The sequence below is a fragment of the Protobothrops mucrosquamatus genome, unplaced genomic scaffold (genome assembly GCF_001527695.2).
Source record: "Protobothrops mucrosquamatus isolate PMUCROS unplaced genomic scaffold, P.Mucros_1.0 scaffold51, whole genome shotgun sequence".
In the NCBI taxonomy this organism is placed as follows: Eukaryota; Metazoa; Chordata; class Lepidosauria; order Squamata; family Viperidae; genus Protobothrops; species Protobothrops mucrosquamatus.
The window spans coordinates 554,432-571,194 of NW_015386432.1; the positions used below are offsets into that span (position 1 = coordinate 554,432).

The following is a 16,763-nucleotide window of genomic DNA, read 5'->3' on the forward strand; positions in this document are numbered from 1 at the left end:
ATTTCTACAGCAACTCTAGAGAAGTTTTCCCAATCTGTCTTTTAAACGGTTAAAATAATCTCAAGATCACTTTGTTGTGTTCTCTATTTTTGGATGCCAAAGGGTTAAAATTTCCAGCTTAGAATTTCTTAGATTGATTGATTGATTTTGTTTAGTGCCCATATACTAGTATGTGAGGAACCTGTGGAAAAAATACTTCAGTAGCAAGAATTCTGCTTAATCCCATGTATTAGCTATTTTTAATGTAGGCATAGTTAAGAATTCACTTTTACTTGCAATTTGCCAAATTTTAAAGTAACAGAACCCATGAGTTGACGATTTGTTTCTAGTACATATCATGTTTACATTTCAGAGAACTGACAGAATTACATTGGGCTTCAGGATGAAAATCCGTGCTTGAGAGTCCGTCCTTGAGTCAGGCGCACTGTCTCATGGTTAAGGTGGTCACATGATGTTGGCTTAATGATAATGAATTATGTGCCACTGCACTTTATGTATGTTAGTATAACTTTAGTCTAAATGTTGCCTGCAAAATATGTGATCCCTTATGATGTAAGTTTCCTGTTTAATGCACCATTGCCCGTTTTTTAAATCAAGAGAAGATTCTGAAACTATAAAAACTACACATGTCAATGTTTTACAGCTACGTAATTCGAATTGACTTGATTTTTTCAAGTAATCCTAGAAAGGGGGAGCTTTCCATATAGAAACTGCTGAAACTGCCACAGGTGCTTCTCCGAAAACCTTACAGTTGTGGCATTGAATGTTCAGTATCGCTTCCTTTCTGCACACAAGGCATACTGTTGAGGTATTTGTTGCGGTGATTGGTTTTAATGCTAATCTAGGAATTCAGATAATAGAATATATAGATTTGCATGCTTTTGCTTAGCCTAATTACAGTCTCTCTTTATAATTTATAAACTAACAATATAAGTTTGAATATTTTTAAATGAGCATATTAAGAATGGAGATTTTGTTTTCTTAAATTATCTCATGGCATTAATGAAGAAAAATTTTAAGCTGCAGGAACTCTGGCAGTTGCATAAATTATTCTTGGAGGCTAGTCTTCATATAAGCTCAACATCCCCTTTTTTGACAAACATTTTAGATATGTTTTGTTCAAAGTATGTGACATTATAAGTGGATAATTTTTCAGCTGACCTATAAGTGAAATGAATTTCCCTTTCTCCTTCTCTAGTAAACCATTAGAAAACTACCAAAATCTCTGGCAAAATAATATTTGTTACCACATTTTTTTATCTACAACTGTCTTCAGGATACCTATGATTTGTTAGATTTATATCCTGCCTTTCCTCTAGGAGCTCAAGACTACACTGCATTCTTTAAATTTTTTCTTCCTCACAGCAATATGAGGTCTACTGGGCTAAGAAAGGGACTGGCCCAAAACCACTCAACTTCATGGCTGAAGGTGGACTTGAATCTGTATTTCCCCAGCACCTTCACCACTATAACATGTTGGCTTTGAAATTTCAGTCATGATCTAAAAATTGTAATTAGCAAAGTAGCAATTTTTCAATGTCAGAGTTACTGTTCCTAATCAAAGTAATTTGTGCTCTGCAATCTTAAGTTTTAGAAAGTTAATTCATTGTAGGCTATTAGAAATAGATTGGCTTCATGTGCATCTTTTAATTCTTTCATTATTGAAAGATAGAAGTATTCATATATAATAAACAGCAGTTCGTTAACAGTTGAAATTGTGAGGTTAATACCAAACATCACATTTAGGATAAAGTTTAATATAGTCAAGGAATGTCTGTTGATAACTTCAATAGGAATTGGAACTGCTGATGAATCTGTTTTTAACTAAGAACATTGCACAGTTTGTTCTAAAATACTATATGCTTCATCACTGCCATCCTTTAATAGCTGGTTTATAATATTATAACAGTCTCAAATGAATCATGACCTTAGAATGGATGTCATGGGGACATAGCTAAGTGGAAACCCAAAACAGAAGAAGAGTGAGACCACAGATGAGAAGATCTCTTGGCAAGAATAACCATAGACATGAAGTCTCTGAGACCAGCACATTACCAAGAGGAATGTGGATGAGGCAAACGGGGAGAAGTCGCTATCAAAGTTGCCCTTAGTACTGCAAACCAAGGTATACATGCACATGACTGCTAAAGATCAGAAGAATAGACATTTTAACTCAGATGAAATCTTTTTATCATGTATCACAGAGTTACATATTCAACATATTTGAGTAACTACATTTTGTTCTTTCCTCCAGTTGGCGCTTTCCTATTTGAAAAGTGCAATTTTTTCTCTTTCTTCCTCTACCTTGTTACCTACATTTTTAAAAGCATAAGAAAACCTTTTTGTAAGCTGTTGCTGTTGTAGCAGTTGCTGTCGGCAATATTCTATGCTCACAACAGCCTAATATAACCTGCAGTATTTTCTCTGTAGCACAAGATAATAGAACTGTATTGTGGTATAAATACTAAGTAATTATTTGGATTAGCAAGTTAAGTATTGTGCCACTTCAAGTGGGTAGTTCAGCCACTTGAGTAATGAATTTTGATACAGGTAGTCCTCGACTTACTACACAATTGGAACCAGAATTTCCAGTGCTAAGCAAGGTAGTTGTTAAATGAGTCACAGCCAATTTTACAGCTTTTCCCCCAACAATTGTTAAACAAATCACTGCAATTGTTAAATGAATCACATGGTCATTAAGCAGATCTGGCTTCTTCCATTGACTTTGTTTGTCAGAAGCCAGCTAGGAAGGTTGTAAGTGGTGAGCACATGACCTGAAACACTGCAACTGTTACAAATACATGCCAGTTGCCAAGTGCCAGAATTTTGATCACGTGACCATGGGGATATTGCAATGGTTGCAAGTGGAAGGATCTGTCCTGTCACTTTGTTCAGTGCCATTCTAATTTTGAATGATTCTTAAACAAATGGTTATAAATTGAGGACTACTTGTACTGTGTATCTTTACTACACTCTTCTCTCAAGCCAGTTTTACATAAACTCCATACTGCCAATTTTTTAAAAAAAATCTTGATCAATAACTACCAAATTTAAAAAAAAATGTTGATCAATAAAAATCTATTCCGGCCTATAGGCTATTTTCTGTTAAATCTGTGTTAAATGTTATGATAAGGTATGTCTAATTCATATCAAAGTCCACATTTTTGAAGAAACCTAACATAAGATTGAATGAGAAGAATTGTTTTCAAGAAATGTTTGCCAGATTTCTTTCAACAGCTTTTTGCGTGTGGGGTAAAGCTAATGAACAAAAACCAGTTATTCTGCCTTTAAGGCCTGCTTTGTATTAATCGGCCTTATATACTAACAAGATAAATGGATCGCCAGGAGGTGTATGTATAGATTTATCTTATAATATCAATGTTTGTCTTCCCTATCTAAATAAGCTTGTGTTCAGATCTGAATTTGGATTGAATTAACAATTACTTATAGTATACTCATTTCATTCACTTGTCATCTCTTCTATGTACCATGGTACATAGAAAAATTGCCTTCTTTAATAGGAAGAAAAGGTCTAGAGCAGATTCTTGCTTACTTAAATCAAAAACTTTTGTCATTCCCAGTTACTGCATTTAAACTACTACCTTCAAACTCTAACGTTTACTATTAAAAGTTTTAAAACACTTTCTTTTCTTTACCACTAAAAATAAGGGAAATTTTATAAAAGGAAACCTACCTCCTCTTTGTTGATCTTTGGCAGGGAGCTTGCTTATGTTTGAATTACTAAGTCATTTTCTGAAATAAATTTCACTCTTAATACAACTTTGAAACAATCTTATTTCTGATTCCCTATCAGATCTACTTAGGAGATCTACCCTAATACCTTTTTGGTGTTTTCTAGTTAATATTGATTCCAGGTAACTGCTTGAACAAGCCTCCACAGTATCCTTGGCAGGATTTCAGAAGTGATTTGCCATTGTTTTCTTCTTCCTGTGGCTGAGAAAGGGTGACTGACTGAGGTCTCCCAGTTTTTAGCCTGCTGCCTTAACCACTATACCAAGTTGGCTCTATTTTGAAAAGATATAGGTAATCTTCAGTTGCACTAATTTATCTAACCCCTTTTCTAAATTCACAATAGTGGTTGTCATCTCTTTCGGAAATGGACTGGATTAATGCATTATATGATGAATTCCTTTTGCTCTGACTTTAAAACTTCTGTCATTAATTTCAGTGGACTCCTCTGTTTGAAAACAGAAAAACCACCCATCTGTGTACACACTTCTATCATATTCACTCCTCCCATTTCTTTTCCCACCAAGGATTACATTGCATTTGTTAAAACCTTTCCTCGTAGAAAGTTGCTCATAGAAAGTTATCTAGGAGTGATGATACTGCAGTATTGGAGTTGCATTTTTTATTGCAGCTACCTGCTGAATTGATAAGTTTTCTTTATGCAGCATTAGTCCATAATTCCTTCCCAGATCAAAACCAGTCTCTGACAGAAAGTAGGAGTAGTTCTTCTGATCATTGATTTACAATTTCTTACGTCAATGGTATTTAACATTTTAGAGGCCACTCTCAATTTTGAAAGATTTTTTGGTGCTCTCCTAACTGTATTTATTGATGTCACCACATCAGTTATGCTAGTCTCAAACGAGTTTTGTTTATCTACAGATTCTATAATCTCATCTGTCGTGATTATTGCCTTTGCCTATCTGCTTCCTTCTTGAAAAGATTGATCCAGGCCCTAGTATCTGTCCTATATATGCAAAGATAGACAAAGAATTCATTCAGAGCAGTTTCTCAATATTTTGATCCACTTTTAGCATGTCTTTTAATTGTTTCAACAGTTAATCGTTCCACAGCTTTCCATTACAAGATTCTTGCTACTTTTATAAAAAAAAATTTTAATAAGTCTATTAGTACTATGCTCCTTTGTTGTATTTCTTACCATTTCTTGCAAATTTCTGTTCTCCATTGAGCAAGAGAAATTATGAATAAATCGCCATTTTCTCTATGACTTCTTTAGCATTGCTCATTAGCTATATTGACAACTGGGCTTAGATTTTTTTTTCAGAATTAGTAGATATTTCAGCTGACTTTTTATTAGAGAGCTAATGGTCTTTTGCTTTCATTTATAACTTCCTTCTTACAGTCTCTGAGATTAGAGGTGTTTGCTGGCCTGAATTTGATACAGTTGTGGGTTTCTTGACTATATTCCACTTGCATGAGATATTAATTATTCTAAATTGCATTACATCTATAGTTCAGCTCAAAGATATACAGTTTTTGCAGATTGCCACCAAAGAATTGGAGTAACTTTCCTTAATAATAGCTACTTGGTTTGAAACATTCCCATCTCAGAATTCTTTCTAAGTCTTTTTGTGCTTTGAGTTAAGTATGTATTAATACTTTATTTCAGACATTTGCTTCTCTTATTTCGTAAATAACCCCAACAGTCTGTTTCCTCATTCTAATCATATACCGTGTTGCTTACTCTACATGATTTATATAAGAGATATACAAGGCACAGGATTTTGTAATTCGGGGGGAAAATAGGCATGACAGACACATAGTGTATATATGTGTCACGTTTTCAACAGTATTGAATTGTTCAGATAATTGCCTAATTAAAACTGAAATAATTTCAGTTTTAAAACACAAAATCTTAATATGTGTTCCACAATAATGGTTCAAAGAACTGAATAATATTCTACCACTTATGATGTCACAAACTTTGATATAAGCTACCAGCTTAGTACAAAACATAAACATTGGCAAGATATACACCTGCATACCTACTTTTTATTGTTAAGAAGAACTGAAATATTTTTGTGGTATGAGATTCTAGAATGCTGCGGACTCTTATAAAACAATTATTTTGAATATTTATTTACAGATAATTCCTTTTAATCAAATGAGATTATTTAAGACAGTTGGATCAAATGTCTGAAGTTTGTGTAAAGGTGAGATGCTTCAGGCTGCAGGCAAGACATTTTAGCAATTTCAGGCACTTAATTAGGAATTACTTTTTATGGCACATAATGATTCTTAATTGTACTGCTTCCCAAATTTTGCTTAGAATGCAGATATGTGCTCAAAAGATATAATTTTAAACTCGCTAGCTTAAGTACCCTTACTGGGAAAATTAGAAAAAAACGCTCATCTTCAGAATTAGTAAAATCAGCAATCTCCATAATATTTTTATTATGGGGTATAATTCAATATATTTGTATTGTGCAGCTTACGAAATGCCAGTGACCTGACAGCAGCAGATCTTGCTCATACCCAAGGCTTCCAGGAATGTGCTCAGTTACTCTTCAACCTTCAGAACTACCCATTGAACCATTTCTATAGCAATGGCACTTTAAATGGGGTCTATCAGAATACTAGTCAAAGAGGGCCTAGTCGAAAACGATCTTTTGAAGACATGAACAATTTTGGAATGAAGAAAGCTAGAACTGAAGGTGAGACTTTGGGGATCTTTTTCACTTCAGTTGAAAAATGGCAATTATAGGTGAGGTAATCCGTCAGTTTGGGGTGAGATATCAATATGTGAATGACTTTCAGCTTTATATCTCTACTCCAGACCAGAGATGTAAAATTTTCGGAAATTTTGAAGCCATGAGAAAAAGCCGTTTTTTTCCAGAAAAAAATGGACATTTTGGAAAAATTGGGGAAAAAACGTTGAGTGTGGAGTAGTTTTATGAATTGCGTGAAATGCATTGTATATAAAAGTATTATGCTTGCAATAAAACAGGTATCCCTTTCCCTCAAAAGTAACAAAAAAAGCAAGAAAACATGCAAACTAAACTGGAGCCTTTTCCCTGCAGTGCCCCCTAGTGGCACAAATGCATATTTCTCTTATTTGAGAACTGCATTGAGAAGTACAGTGTTATTTGAATTGTATTCCAGGATGTGCTTGTCTTCAGCTGAGAAAACTTGCAATAATTTAAGACTTTACAGAAATCTTTCATTAAGGTCTTTATGTTACATAGTTTGAATACCATGTCATAGATATATTATTTATCATTGGAAAAGAACATTTTCAATTTTCCTGGGGAAAAAAACAGCTTTGAAAAAAGCGGGGGGAAACCTGTGTTTTTTCCATTTTTTCTGGGGTTTTTTCCAGGTCTTCCCATCTCTACTCCAGATCTCTTAAGTGATGCTGTGGATGTCCTATCCCAGCGTCTGGAAGCTGTTTGGGTCTGGATGGGGACAACAGGCTCTGACTCGACCCTAGCAATTGCTATGGGTATTTGGACCTTCCAGATATAAAGTTCTTCCATCTCTAGTTCTGGAAGGGTGGCACTATCCCAGACAATCTGGGGTCCTCCTAGACTTACAGCTCAGTTGCGCCCATTCCTAGACTTCACTTTCACCTGTGCCCTTGTAGCCTCCCATTTAGATTACTATAACATGCTCTAGAATTCAGAAACCTCAACTGCTGTAAAATGTGGCTGTATGGGTAATAAATAAATAATAAATAAATGCCAGCTACATGGTACATGTAACTACTCTGTGAAGTCCACTGGCTGCCAGTGTGTTTCAAGATGCTGATTGTCACCTTTAAAGCCCTACATGACTTGGGACAGGATTTCCTGAAGCATTTCTACTTATCCAGGATTTCTACTTATCCAGTCAATCCAACATGTTGGGCATGCTGCAGATCCCATCAGTCAGAGTTTCTACTGGCAGGTACTAGAAGATGGGCCTTTTCTACTGTGGACCCTGCCTTATAAAATATTGTTCCCCTGGGGATTACAATGGCCTAACGCAAAGCTTTAAAAACTTGGCTATGTACCTGAATGAGTTACGTAAACAACCATTACTTAGCTTTACTATTACTTGTTAATTATCACAGCTGCTGTTTATATTTATATTGTGCGTGCTTTTATTGTTTTATTGTTTTTATATTTTAATGATTATTTATATTGTAGATATTTTTATTGTTTTAATGTTTTTTATATTGTTCTAATAGTTCTATAATTTTAGAACTGTAAGCCGCCCAGAGATAACTTGGTTGAGTTGGGTGGTGATAGAAAATAAATAAATAAATAATATTTTTACAACAAATCTGAAGAATGCAGTATTATTAAGTATCTCTCATTCTGAATTTTTCAATACAGGCTACATTCAGTTGACCAGTTTTGAGTAAAACAGTTGCCATGTAAAATGATAATTGTTTGAAAACCTTGATATAGCAAATAAACATGCTGAGGTAGGTAGGGTTCAAGATTTGTAATGGCCTGGGAGACAGATTAGTACAGGCAAGATTCGAAATTGACCCGCAAAGCTTTCATGTCACAAAAGTTCAAACTTTACCTGCCCCAAACATTGGTGTTGCCTTATTTTTATTAACAATACTAAATATAGGTGTAAGTTTTTTCTTTTGGATTAATAAGTTATGTACTGTTCTGAATATGTTTTTTCTTAAACAGATCAACGTTTTGATGGCCTAATACCAATGACAAATGGAGGAAATGAAGAAGATGCTAACAATATGCATGTTGATAGAGAGTTTGCTCTTATATCAGGTGGGAGACAAGAGTTTCCTGTTAACCACAAGATCATTCACATGATTGAAGAAAAAAAACAGAAGAATGATTCTGTTGAACCCAGAGAGATTGAAATTTACACCGTTTCCACAATGCAGACCCCTTGTTGTTGCAAGAATCAGTATGCATTTTATCTATAGTTTTACCTTTTTGCATATGTCCAAACTCTTAAGCTATTTTATTGCTAAAGTACTTTAAAGCTTCCTAACTAGCATGAATATTTGTAGAAGGTGTTTGTAAGATTTTGAAGGTGTTGGTTTCAGGTGTAAAATATTGCCAGTGTTGAGTTAAACATGCGTGCCATATGCCTTGATTACAGAGTATTGCTTTTTAAAAGAATCTTAATAGCTTGATTAATGCAACAGTTATTTATTATGATTAAATAAAAAGCTAATTGCACTGCCTACATAATCATATGACCAGTTTTAGTATGTCAAATAAAGCTCTACAAATGCTACCAGTTTTGTTCCCAAGTTATTCCATATGGATTAAAACATTTCTTTTTAGCTTGCTGCTAATGTTAGCTAAATTAATTTCAATCATTGATAATCCAAAATTCCTATTTGAATACTTTAAAAAAATGCTATCCATATTAATTTCATTTGTAATTAATAATATTTACTTTTACTTTTCAAGGGTGGGATACTTACATTCAGAATACTCTCAGTTCAAAAGGGCTCACTCAAGGCCAAGCTAAATGAGTCAACTGTATAGGTTGTGAATATATATTTGGGATTTGTTTTTAATTAATCCTAGATATAAATAGGTGAGCATATTTTCATTGGGAATATGCCATGTGTAGTCTGTTCTCTCCCGACCAGTTTACTTTTCTGCCAGGAAAAATGGAAATTGGGATGGAAGGGGAAAGTATCCACAATTAAGTTCATCAAAAAATATTCTGATATGGCTGCAAATTGAGCAGTAGCTTGTTTTGCAATCACACCATTGGAAAAAACAACTTTAATATGTGTTAAAGAGTATAGAGAAGATGGTTTTTATTTTGAGTCAATTTGTGCTTGACGGGTCTATTTCTTAATACAGATATGAATTGCAGTAACTCCATATTGAAAGCATTGGCAAATGGAAATATCATCAATGGACATTTGGACTTCACTTCCCCACCTCGGCTCAATGGATTGAGTTCCAGGCGTGAAGAATGCCTAACATTGATAGTACCTAATGCACTAATCTCTGATCATAACCATATAATCAGTGATGGTCATAGTGTTGAGGAACCAGCAAAAGTTCTAAATGCTTCTGATATGTGTGGTTCTTTACATCTGAATGGAAGCCCAAGTAGTCTTGTTTCAAATAGGCCCCCATGGTTGGATGACCTTGGAGATACATTGCACTATGGACACTACCATGGTTTTGGGGATACAGCTGAAAGTATTCCTGAACTTAACAGTGTTATTGAGCATTCCAGTTTGATTAAAGTTGCAGAAAAATACGATAATACTGTTTTGGGTACAATGTATCTTTATCATGGTTCCTGAATTATTAATAACACATTTTCTGGATGTTAATATACTTTGAAATAGTAATACAAACAATGGGGTTGGGATGGTATCACCTGAGGATGCAGGATTTTTTGTTGCATATTAAAAGCATTTGACACAACAGCCTTATGCTTCTAATTTTGCATGTGTCAGGTTCATTGGTTATATTAATAGCTAATTTTACAATAGAATGTTTGTTTTTTATGACAAGGTCTAGTTTTATATTTTTTTATTTGCTATAAAAAACTTAGAATGTTTTCACTTTCATCAAACCTTTCTAAAAATTAAACTGTGTAGATTAGTTCATTTTGATATTAGCAAACTATAGTGTTTTGATTTAACATTTTCTGTTGAGACTGGTAAGCAATAACAGTGCCAGTTTTGACTATGCAAGGAATGGGTGGTGGCAGTGAAAATGTTTTATGTATTTGCTCGGTTTTCAAAAGGAAATGAATTTTCTTGGATCAAGGTAATAACTGCTTAAACTGAAGCTGAATGTGAGGTATTTCTTTACATGTTTTAATTCATAATGGCAAAGCTGACATCAGCTTGCCCCACTTTTGTATTATAAGCTTGGGGAAATAGGTTCATATCCTCCAATTAACAGAATAAATTTGAAATACTTTTTGCTCACTGCAGGTAAATGTATCTTACCATAGTTCACTGAACGGCTTGACGCTGTATATAAACTATAAAAATGTTTAAAATGTTGAATCAGTATCTTTCAGCTTTATTTTACTAAATGCATGCATTTACTTTTTAAAACAACATTGCTTTGTAACATTAAAATACGCATTTCCAATTAAAAGTAGTGCCCATTTTATTTTTTAGCAAATTCAGTATCATATATTGATTGAATTGAAAAGGTCGATTATATAAATTCTATCTACATGTATACTTCAAAAGCTTTGTAACTATTCTTTTGTGATTTGCATAAAATTAAGATAAATGAAGTGTTTAAAAACAAACTGATGTGTCTTTTTCTGTTTCTAAAGAGACCTTTACAAATTGAATTAGAAAATAAAACACATTGCATTATATTTTGGCATTTTTGCACAGTAGTACTATTTGTTTACCAATTACATTTTGAAGTGAACCTTATAATTTCCTTTCAAAAGGAAAAATCACCAACTATTAATATCAAATAAAGCTCTACCTTATCCTTAGTTGTGACACTGAGCTCACCTAATCTAGACAGAAATAGGTTGGAGAATGCTGTGATGAAATATATATTGTGAATTGAATTGCAGTCTTCTCTCTAAGTCAATTCTTCTTCAGGCCTTTAGGATTAATAACTCTTATTCAAAGCTGAATAACTAAAGTAATGTCAGAAACTTTCGTACATGCTACTCTCTAATAAATTAGGGTTGCTCAGCTAAATCAACGATAGGAATATTACCATGATTACAAAGCTACTGTTCTCTGCAAAAGCAGTAGATACAAGCCTAACAAACTCCACAGCTTCCATTAAAGTAACCATTCTATTGCTGGGATATTTAACTAACAAAGCTTCCGTCAAAACTACTGCATGTTCAGTCATAAAACTCATTGGGTGTGGCCTTTGTAAGGAAAGATGAACAGAGAAGAGGTTGAAAATACGCTGTCTTAAATCTCTGGAAGCAGGCTAGATGGCCACTTAGATTAGTGGGAAAGCATGTGTTTAATAAGTAGTTACCCATCCAGGCCACAATTCATATAAGCAAGTTAGTAACAATGTTATTTAAAAATTGTCTTAAAATATATTGCTTGGGCAGAAGAATAATTGAAATAGAATGAAAGAAGGCTTGTGATGATTGAGTGGAACTGATACACCCTAACTCTTAAAAGAGGTGAGGGGAAGACATGGGAAAGTAGGCATGAAGGCTGGCTGTTGAAAAGAGGAAACAGATTACCAAAACCTTTATCTCAGGTATTTATTTTTGGACATGTATATTCTGCATGGTTATTAATTGGCAAAAATGATTATGTTATGTAACCGTTCAAATAATCCATCTGCAGCAGAAAGGAAAGAAGGTCCTGAGTTTTTTTAAAAAAACAATTCATAAATTGGCTCTTAGTAAAAGAAAATAGGTTGATGGGAGGTGTTGAGAAAAGGGGAGCAGATTCAGGTCTGTTTTTTTCAGTAAGGTTCCAATTACAGACTGATTAACTCATCCTTGGCTATACTGGTCCAAGCTGCTTTCAGATTTGTCTTAAAATCTATATGAATATTTTGAACTGCATAAATAAAAGCATGCACTGGTTTGACTTCATCAAATCTAACATATTATCGAAGAAGAGGGTTCCTGGTTTGGATTTCCTTCAGCAAAGGAAGAATGTATGTAGAGGTGGACAAGGAATGTATGTAGAAGGTGGAGAGGTTGTCCAGCGAGAAAACTCAGTAGTAATTTTGGTTAGCATGAAGCCTCCAAAATAAGCTAGGTCCTAGGAGACTCAACAAGAAGTAGGGGTGTGTGACCCAGAGTCTGAAGAAATTTCAAATGCCACTTGAATTAGGTACTCAATACAAGTTCTAATTTGTATTCTAGGTTTCCATGTTAGTGGAGCAGTCTGGAGAACTGAAGGTTATTTGGGAATATTTGAACCACTAACCCAAAGGAAATCCATGGGCCAGGACCTTGGAAAACATCTCCCTGTAGTTAATTCCATGCTAAGCTACTAACATCTCATATGAGCTGATCTTTACTTTGTTTCCCTGACTTAACTGATATTTATTTTCCCAACTGCCCTCAAATTTCTATCATAGTTGAGCCAGTTCCATGTTCTTATTTCCTTTACAAGGAGTATCTTACATTTATAAATCTTATGATACTATAATTCAGTAACATTAAATAATTCTGGCTATAAATTTGTATATGCAGGTTCTGCATTTAATTCATTCTAAAACACGATGAAAGGAGCATAATAAGATAATAGTTATGAGAAACATTCTAATACTGTATTTCATCAAAGGGAATCAACTTTTTTACTCTATACTCCCCTCCAGTGGAAATGAAGAGAAAAATGTAAGATAGTTTTCTTCTTGCCAATAGAGCATATAATGGGGAGGTGGGCAAAAGGTGGGTCTCAGGATATTATTGAGTTACAAACCCCATCATTCTTGCTAACTGGGAAATGAAGGGGTGGAAATGAAGTTCAACAGTATCTGGACAGCTAATTCTTTTCTTGATCTAATGCAAGGATTTTCCAAATAGTCAAAGACTATTAAAGCACCTGAAACTGTTATATTGACTACAAGTAATCCTTGTTTAGTAATTAAATTGTTTCCAGCAATTTGGTTGTTAATCAAAGTGGTTATTGAGTGAAAAAACATCACTGTGACAGTGTATGGAGGCTATTAGGGCTTAGAGGAGGCAAAACATGCTGAAGTCGAACCCAAACTAGATGAACCATTTTATTCATTGAAGTATTCAGGCAGCTCTCTTGTCTGTCTTTGGAATGGCACTGCCTGTAAGAAAGCAATTCCATGATTTGAAGATTTTCCTGGATTCTCAATTGCTACAAGATGGGCAGGTGGAAGCAACACCAGTAAAGCTTCTGCCCAAGTGACTGATGAGCAAATTGTGGCCCTACCTGGTGCAAGAGGTCCTCACTATGCCTTATGTGGACTATTACAATCTACTCTGCATGAGCTTTGAAGATCAACTGGAAGCTATTTGTTGGGCCAGAACACAATAGCTATGGTGTTGACTTATATGGGAGCATTGCTATTTATTTTATCTTCAGTTCCTTCTCTAATAATTTCTACCCAGGACTGACTGACTGACTGACTGACTGACTGACTGACTGACTTACTTACTTACTTACTTACTTACTTTTACTTACTACCTCCAACAGCCACTTACAGCATTGATATTTTCAATGAATTATTCACCATGATTATAGGATACCTTTCGTGATCTGTCAATACCAATACAAACGCTGTTAATGTAGATGAGTTTGTGGTTTTTGAATTAATATACTTTGTTTTAAACTTCTTTATGCTGAACTGCATTTATCATTTTTCACTCAGGTGGAAAATCTTTTGAAGCTTTACACAATCCTTTTCAATTTAACACTCTGCACTGATTGTTATCATCAGCAAATCTGGGCACTCACTGTTCATTCCTAACTCCAGATCACTTAAAATTAACTTAAAAAGCACAGATCTAACACTGACCTTGTAATGGGGTCAGGGAAGAAGGAACGCTTTGTTCAAATCTCTATTTTAACAAAATGTTGATTTGTTCTTCTTTCTTGTTTCTTCAACTAATTTTCTCACATGAAAGCACTCGTCGTAAAAAATTCTGCTGAGTTTGCTTAGGAGCCTTAAGGAGGGACTTTATCATAATCAGTTATCAAAACCACTAAATCAATTGCTTCTCTTGGCAATACACTCTACCTGGGCTACCTTTGAAGACCACCTGGAAACTCCAACTGGTCCGGAATCAGTGATGTGGGCAGTGATGGAAAATGCCTCTGAGAGCTTCAGTGGTTACCTGTTTGCTTCCATGTGCGATTCAAGTTGCTGCCCGTTACCTATAAAGCCCTATGTGGCATAGGATATTGTTAATTGAGGTACTCCTTATCTCCCCTAGTATGTGCCTGTCCACCAGTAGGGTTGTCCCACTATAGGTTCTAAAAGTCTCTCAGGAGCATGCCTTCTCTGTTGGAGGGCCAGTTCTATGGAACGAGGTTCCCCCAAGGTATGGGTGACTCCCACCCTACTTATGTTTTGGAGGCTTGAGGCATTTAATAATAGAATCAGTTGTGAAGGATAATTTTCATTTTCTAAAACCTAGAAAATACTAATACAGCAGCCATTGAAATATACAGTACAAATAAAAGACAGTGATGCTTTTTGGGTTATGACTAATCTGTGTTACATACAAAGACTTCTCTTTTTTGAAAGTTTTATTAAATGCATATTACCTCTTAGGAAAGGCTAAACAAAATCTTAACTTAGATCAAAGCAACAAGATACAAAACCTCCTTGAGTCTTTCCGGACAGAAGATCCATAACTTTTATTAGCCAATTGTATGTTTTTCAGAGCAAAAATTAAATATTCTTTTTTAATCATATTATTGGTAATTGGAAAAAAGAAAACGTCATGATTAAATCACTTGAAATGGACTTCAGGAAGAAAAAGTGGAGAGGATGGTGACAGAATATGACCCATAGCTGATTTGTAAACTTGAACTTTATGAAATCGCAATCTCAGTTAACTGGGTAGTTGTGCATTCTGCTCTAGATTTTAGAAAGCTTGGCTTTATGGGGATACAACTAAATGGAATATGCTTTTGTCAACCTTGTTCAACTTCCTCCAAAGATCACTATGATCCAGTTCACATAACACATTACAGTAGGCTAATATGCGGTTGCTGGATTTGCATAAAACATGAACACAACCAATGTGATTAATTTATGTTTCAAACAGTTGGATAATTCAGTCAACCATGTTTTGATCGTGACATTATTTCACATACCACCAATGTTCCTTTGCTTTTTTTTGTCATCCTGTAAAGTCTCCTGAAATCTAATACTGATTTATTAGATTTTGTTTTGCACTTGAGAGTGGATAACATACACAAGAAATCCTGCATAATTCCAAAAATAAATAGTTTAGAGTAACTGCTCCATATTTATGAAAATATGTGCTTTTCCAAATAATGAGATTGAAAAAAAAGTAGATAATAGTTCAGTAAAAATATTTGTTTTGTTTTCAATAATTTATTTTGTTTCAATAATTAATCTTATTTCTAATTGAATAGATTATATTACTTTAAAATAATAATAATAATAATAATAATAATAATAATAATAATAATAATAATAATAATAATAATAATAAAGTTGGAAGGGACCTTGGAGGTCATCGAGTCCAACCCCCTGCTCAGGCAGGAAACCCTACACCAGTGGTGGCGAACCTATGGCACGGGTGCCAGAGGCGGCACTCAGAGCCCTCTCTGTGGGCATGCGCGCTGTCGCCCCAGTCCTAGGCCTTCAGCTGGGTTTTATAAAACCGTTTCGCTTTAGGCCTCCGCCGCCGTGTACAAAAAAAAAAAGGTCCAATCAATCAGTCAATTTCAACTTCTCGTGGGAAAAAAAAGATCTTGCAAAGTTGGAATTGATTGATTGAACTTTTTAGTCCCATCCAGTCTGCCATTACCACCGCAGCCACGCCCAGCCAATGGGCCACGCCCAGCCAATGGGCCATACCCACCCGGCACTCGACGATGCATAAGTGGGTTTGGGGTTGCAGTTTGGGCACTCAGTCTCTAAAAGGTTCGCCATCACTGCCCTACACCATTTCGGACAAATGGCTATCCAGTCTCTTCTTAAAAACTTCCAGTGTTGGAGCATTCACCACTTCTGGAGGCAGGGTGTTCCATTGGTTAATTGTTCTAACTGTCAGGAAGTTTCTCCTTAGTTCTAGGTTGCTTCTCTCCTTGATTAGTTTCCATCCGTTGCTTCTTGTCCTGCCTTCAGGCGCTTTGGAGAATAGCTTGACTCCCTCTTCTTTGTGGCAGCCCCTGAAGTATTGGAACACTGCTATCATGTCCCCCCTTGTCCTTCTCTTCGTTAAACTAGACATACCCAATTCCAGCAACCGTTCCTTATATGTTTTAGCCTCCAGTCCCCTAATCATCTTTGTTGCTCTTCTCTGTACTCTTTCTAGAGTCTCAACATCTTTTTTACATTGTGGTGACCAAAACTGGATGCAGTATTCCAAGTGTGGCCTTACCAAGGCATTGTAAAGTGGTATTA

At 35.1% G+C, this 16,763-nt stretch overlaps 1 protein-coding gene across 1 annotated transcript in view; it reads left to right on the forward strand.

Moving 5' to 3' along the window:
* Positions 1 to 10,983, forward strand: part of ANKRD10 (ankyrin repeat domain 10) — a 32,721-nt gene extending 21,738 nt beyond the window's left edge. The window contains exons 4-6 of the mRNA XM_015811819.2: positions 6,202 to 6,425; positions 8,400 to 8,495; positions 9,558 to 10,983. Of these exons, the coding sequence (XP_015667305.1) occupies positions 6,202 to 6,425; positions 8,400 to 8,495; positions 9,558 to 10,012 (775 nt within the window). The 3' untranslated portion in view covers positions 10,013 to 10,983. The remainder of the gene's footprint in view (positions 1 to 6,201; positions 6,426 to 8,399; positions 8,496 to 9,557) is intronic.
* Positions 10,984 to 16,763: the final 5,780 nt, after the last annotated feature.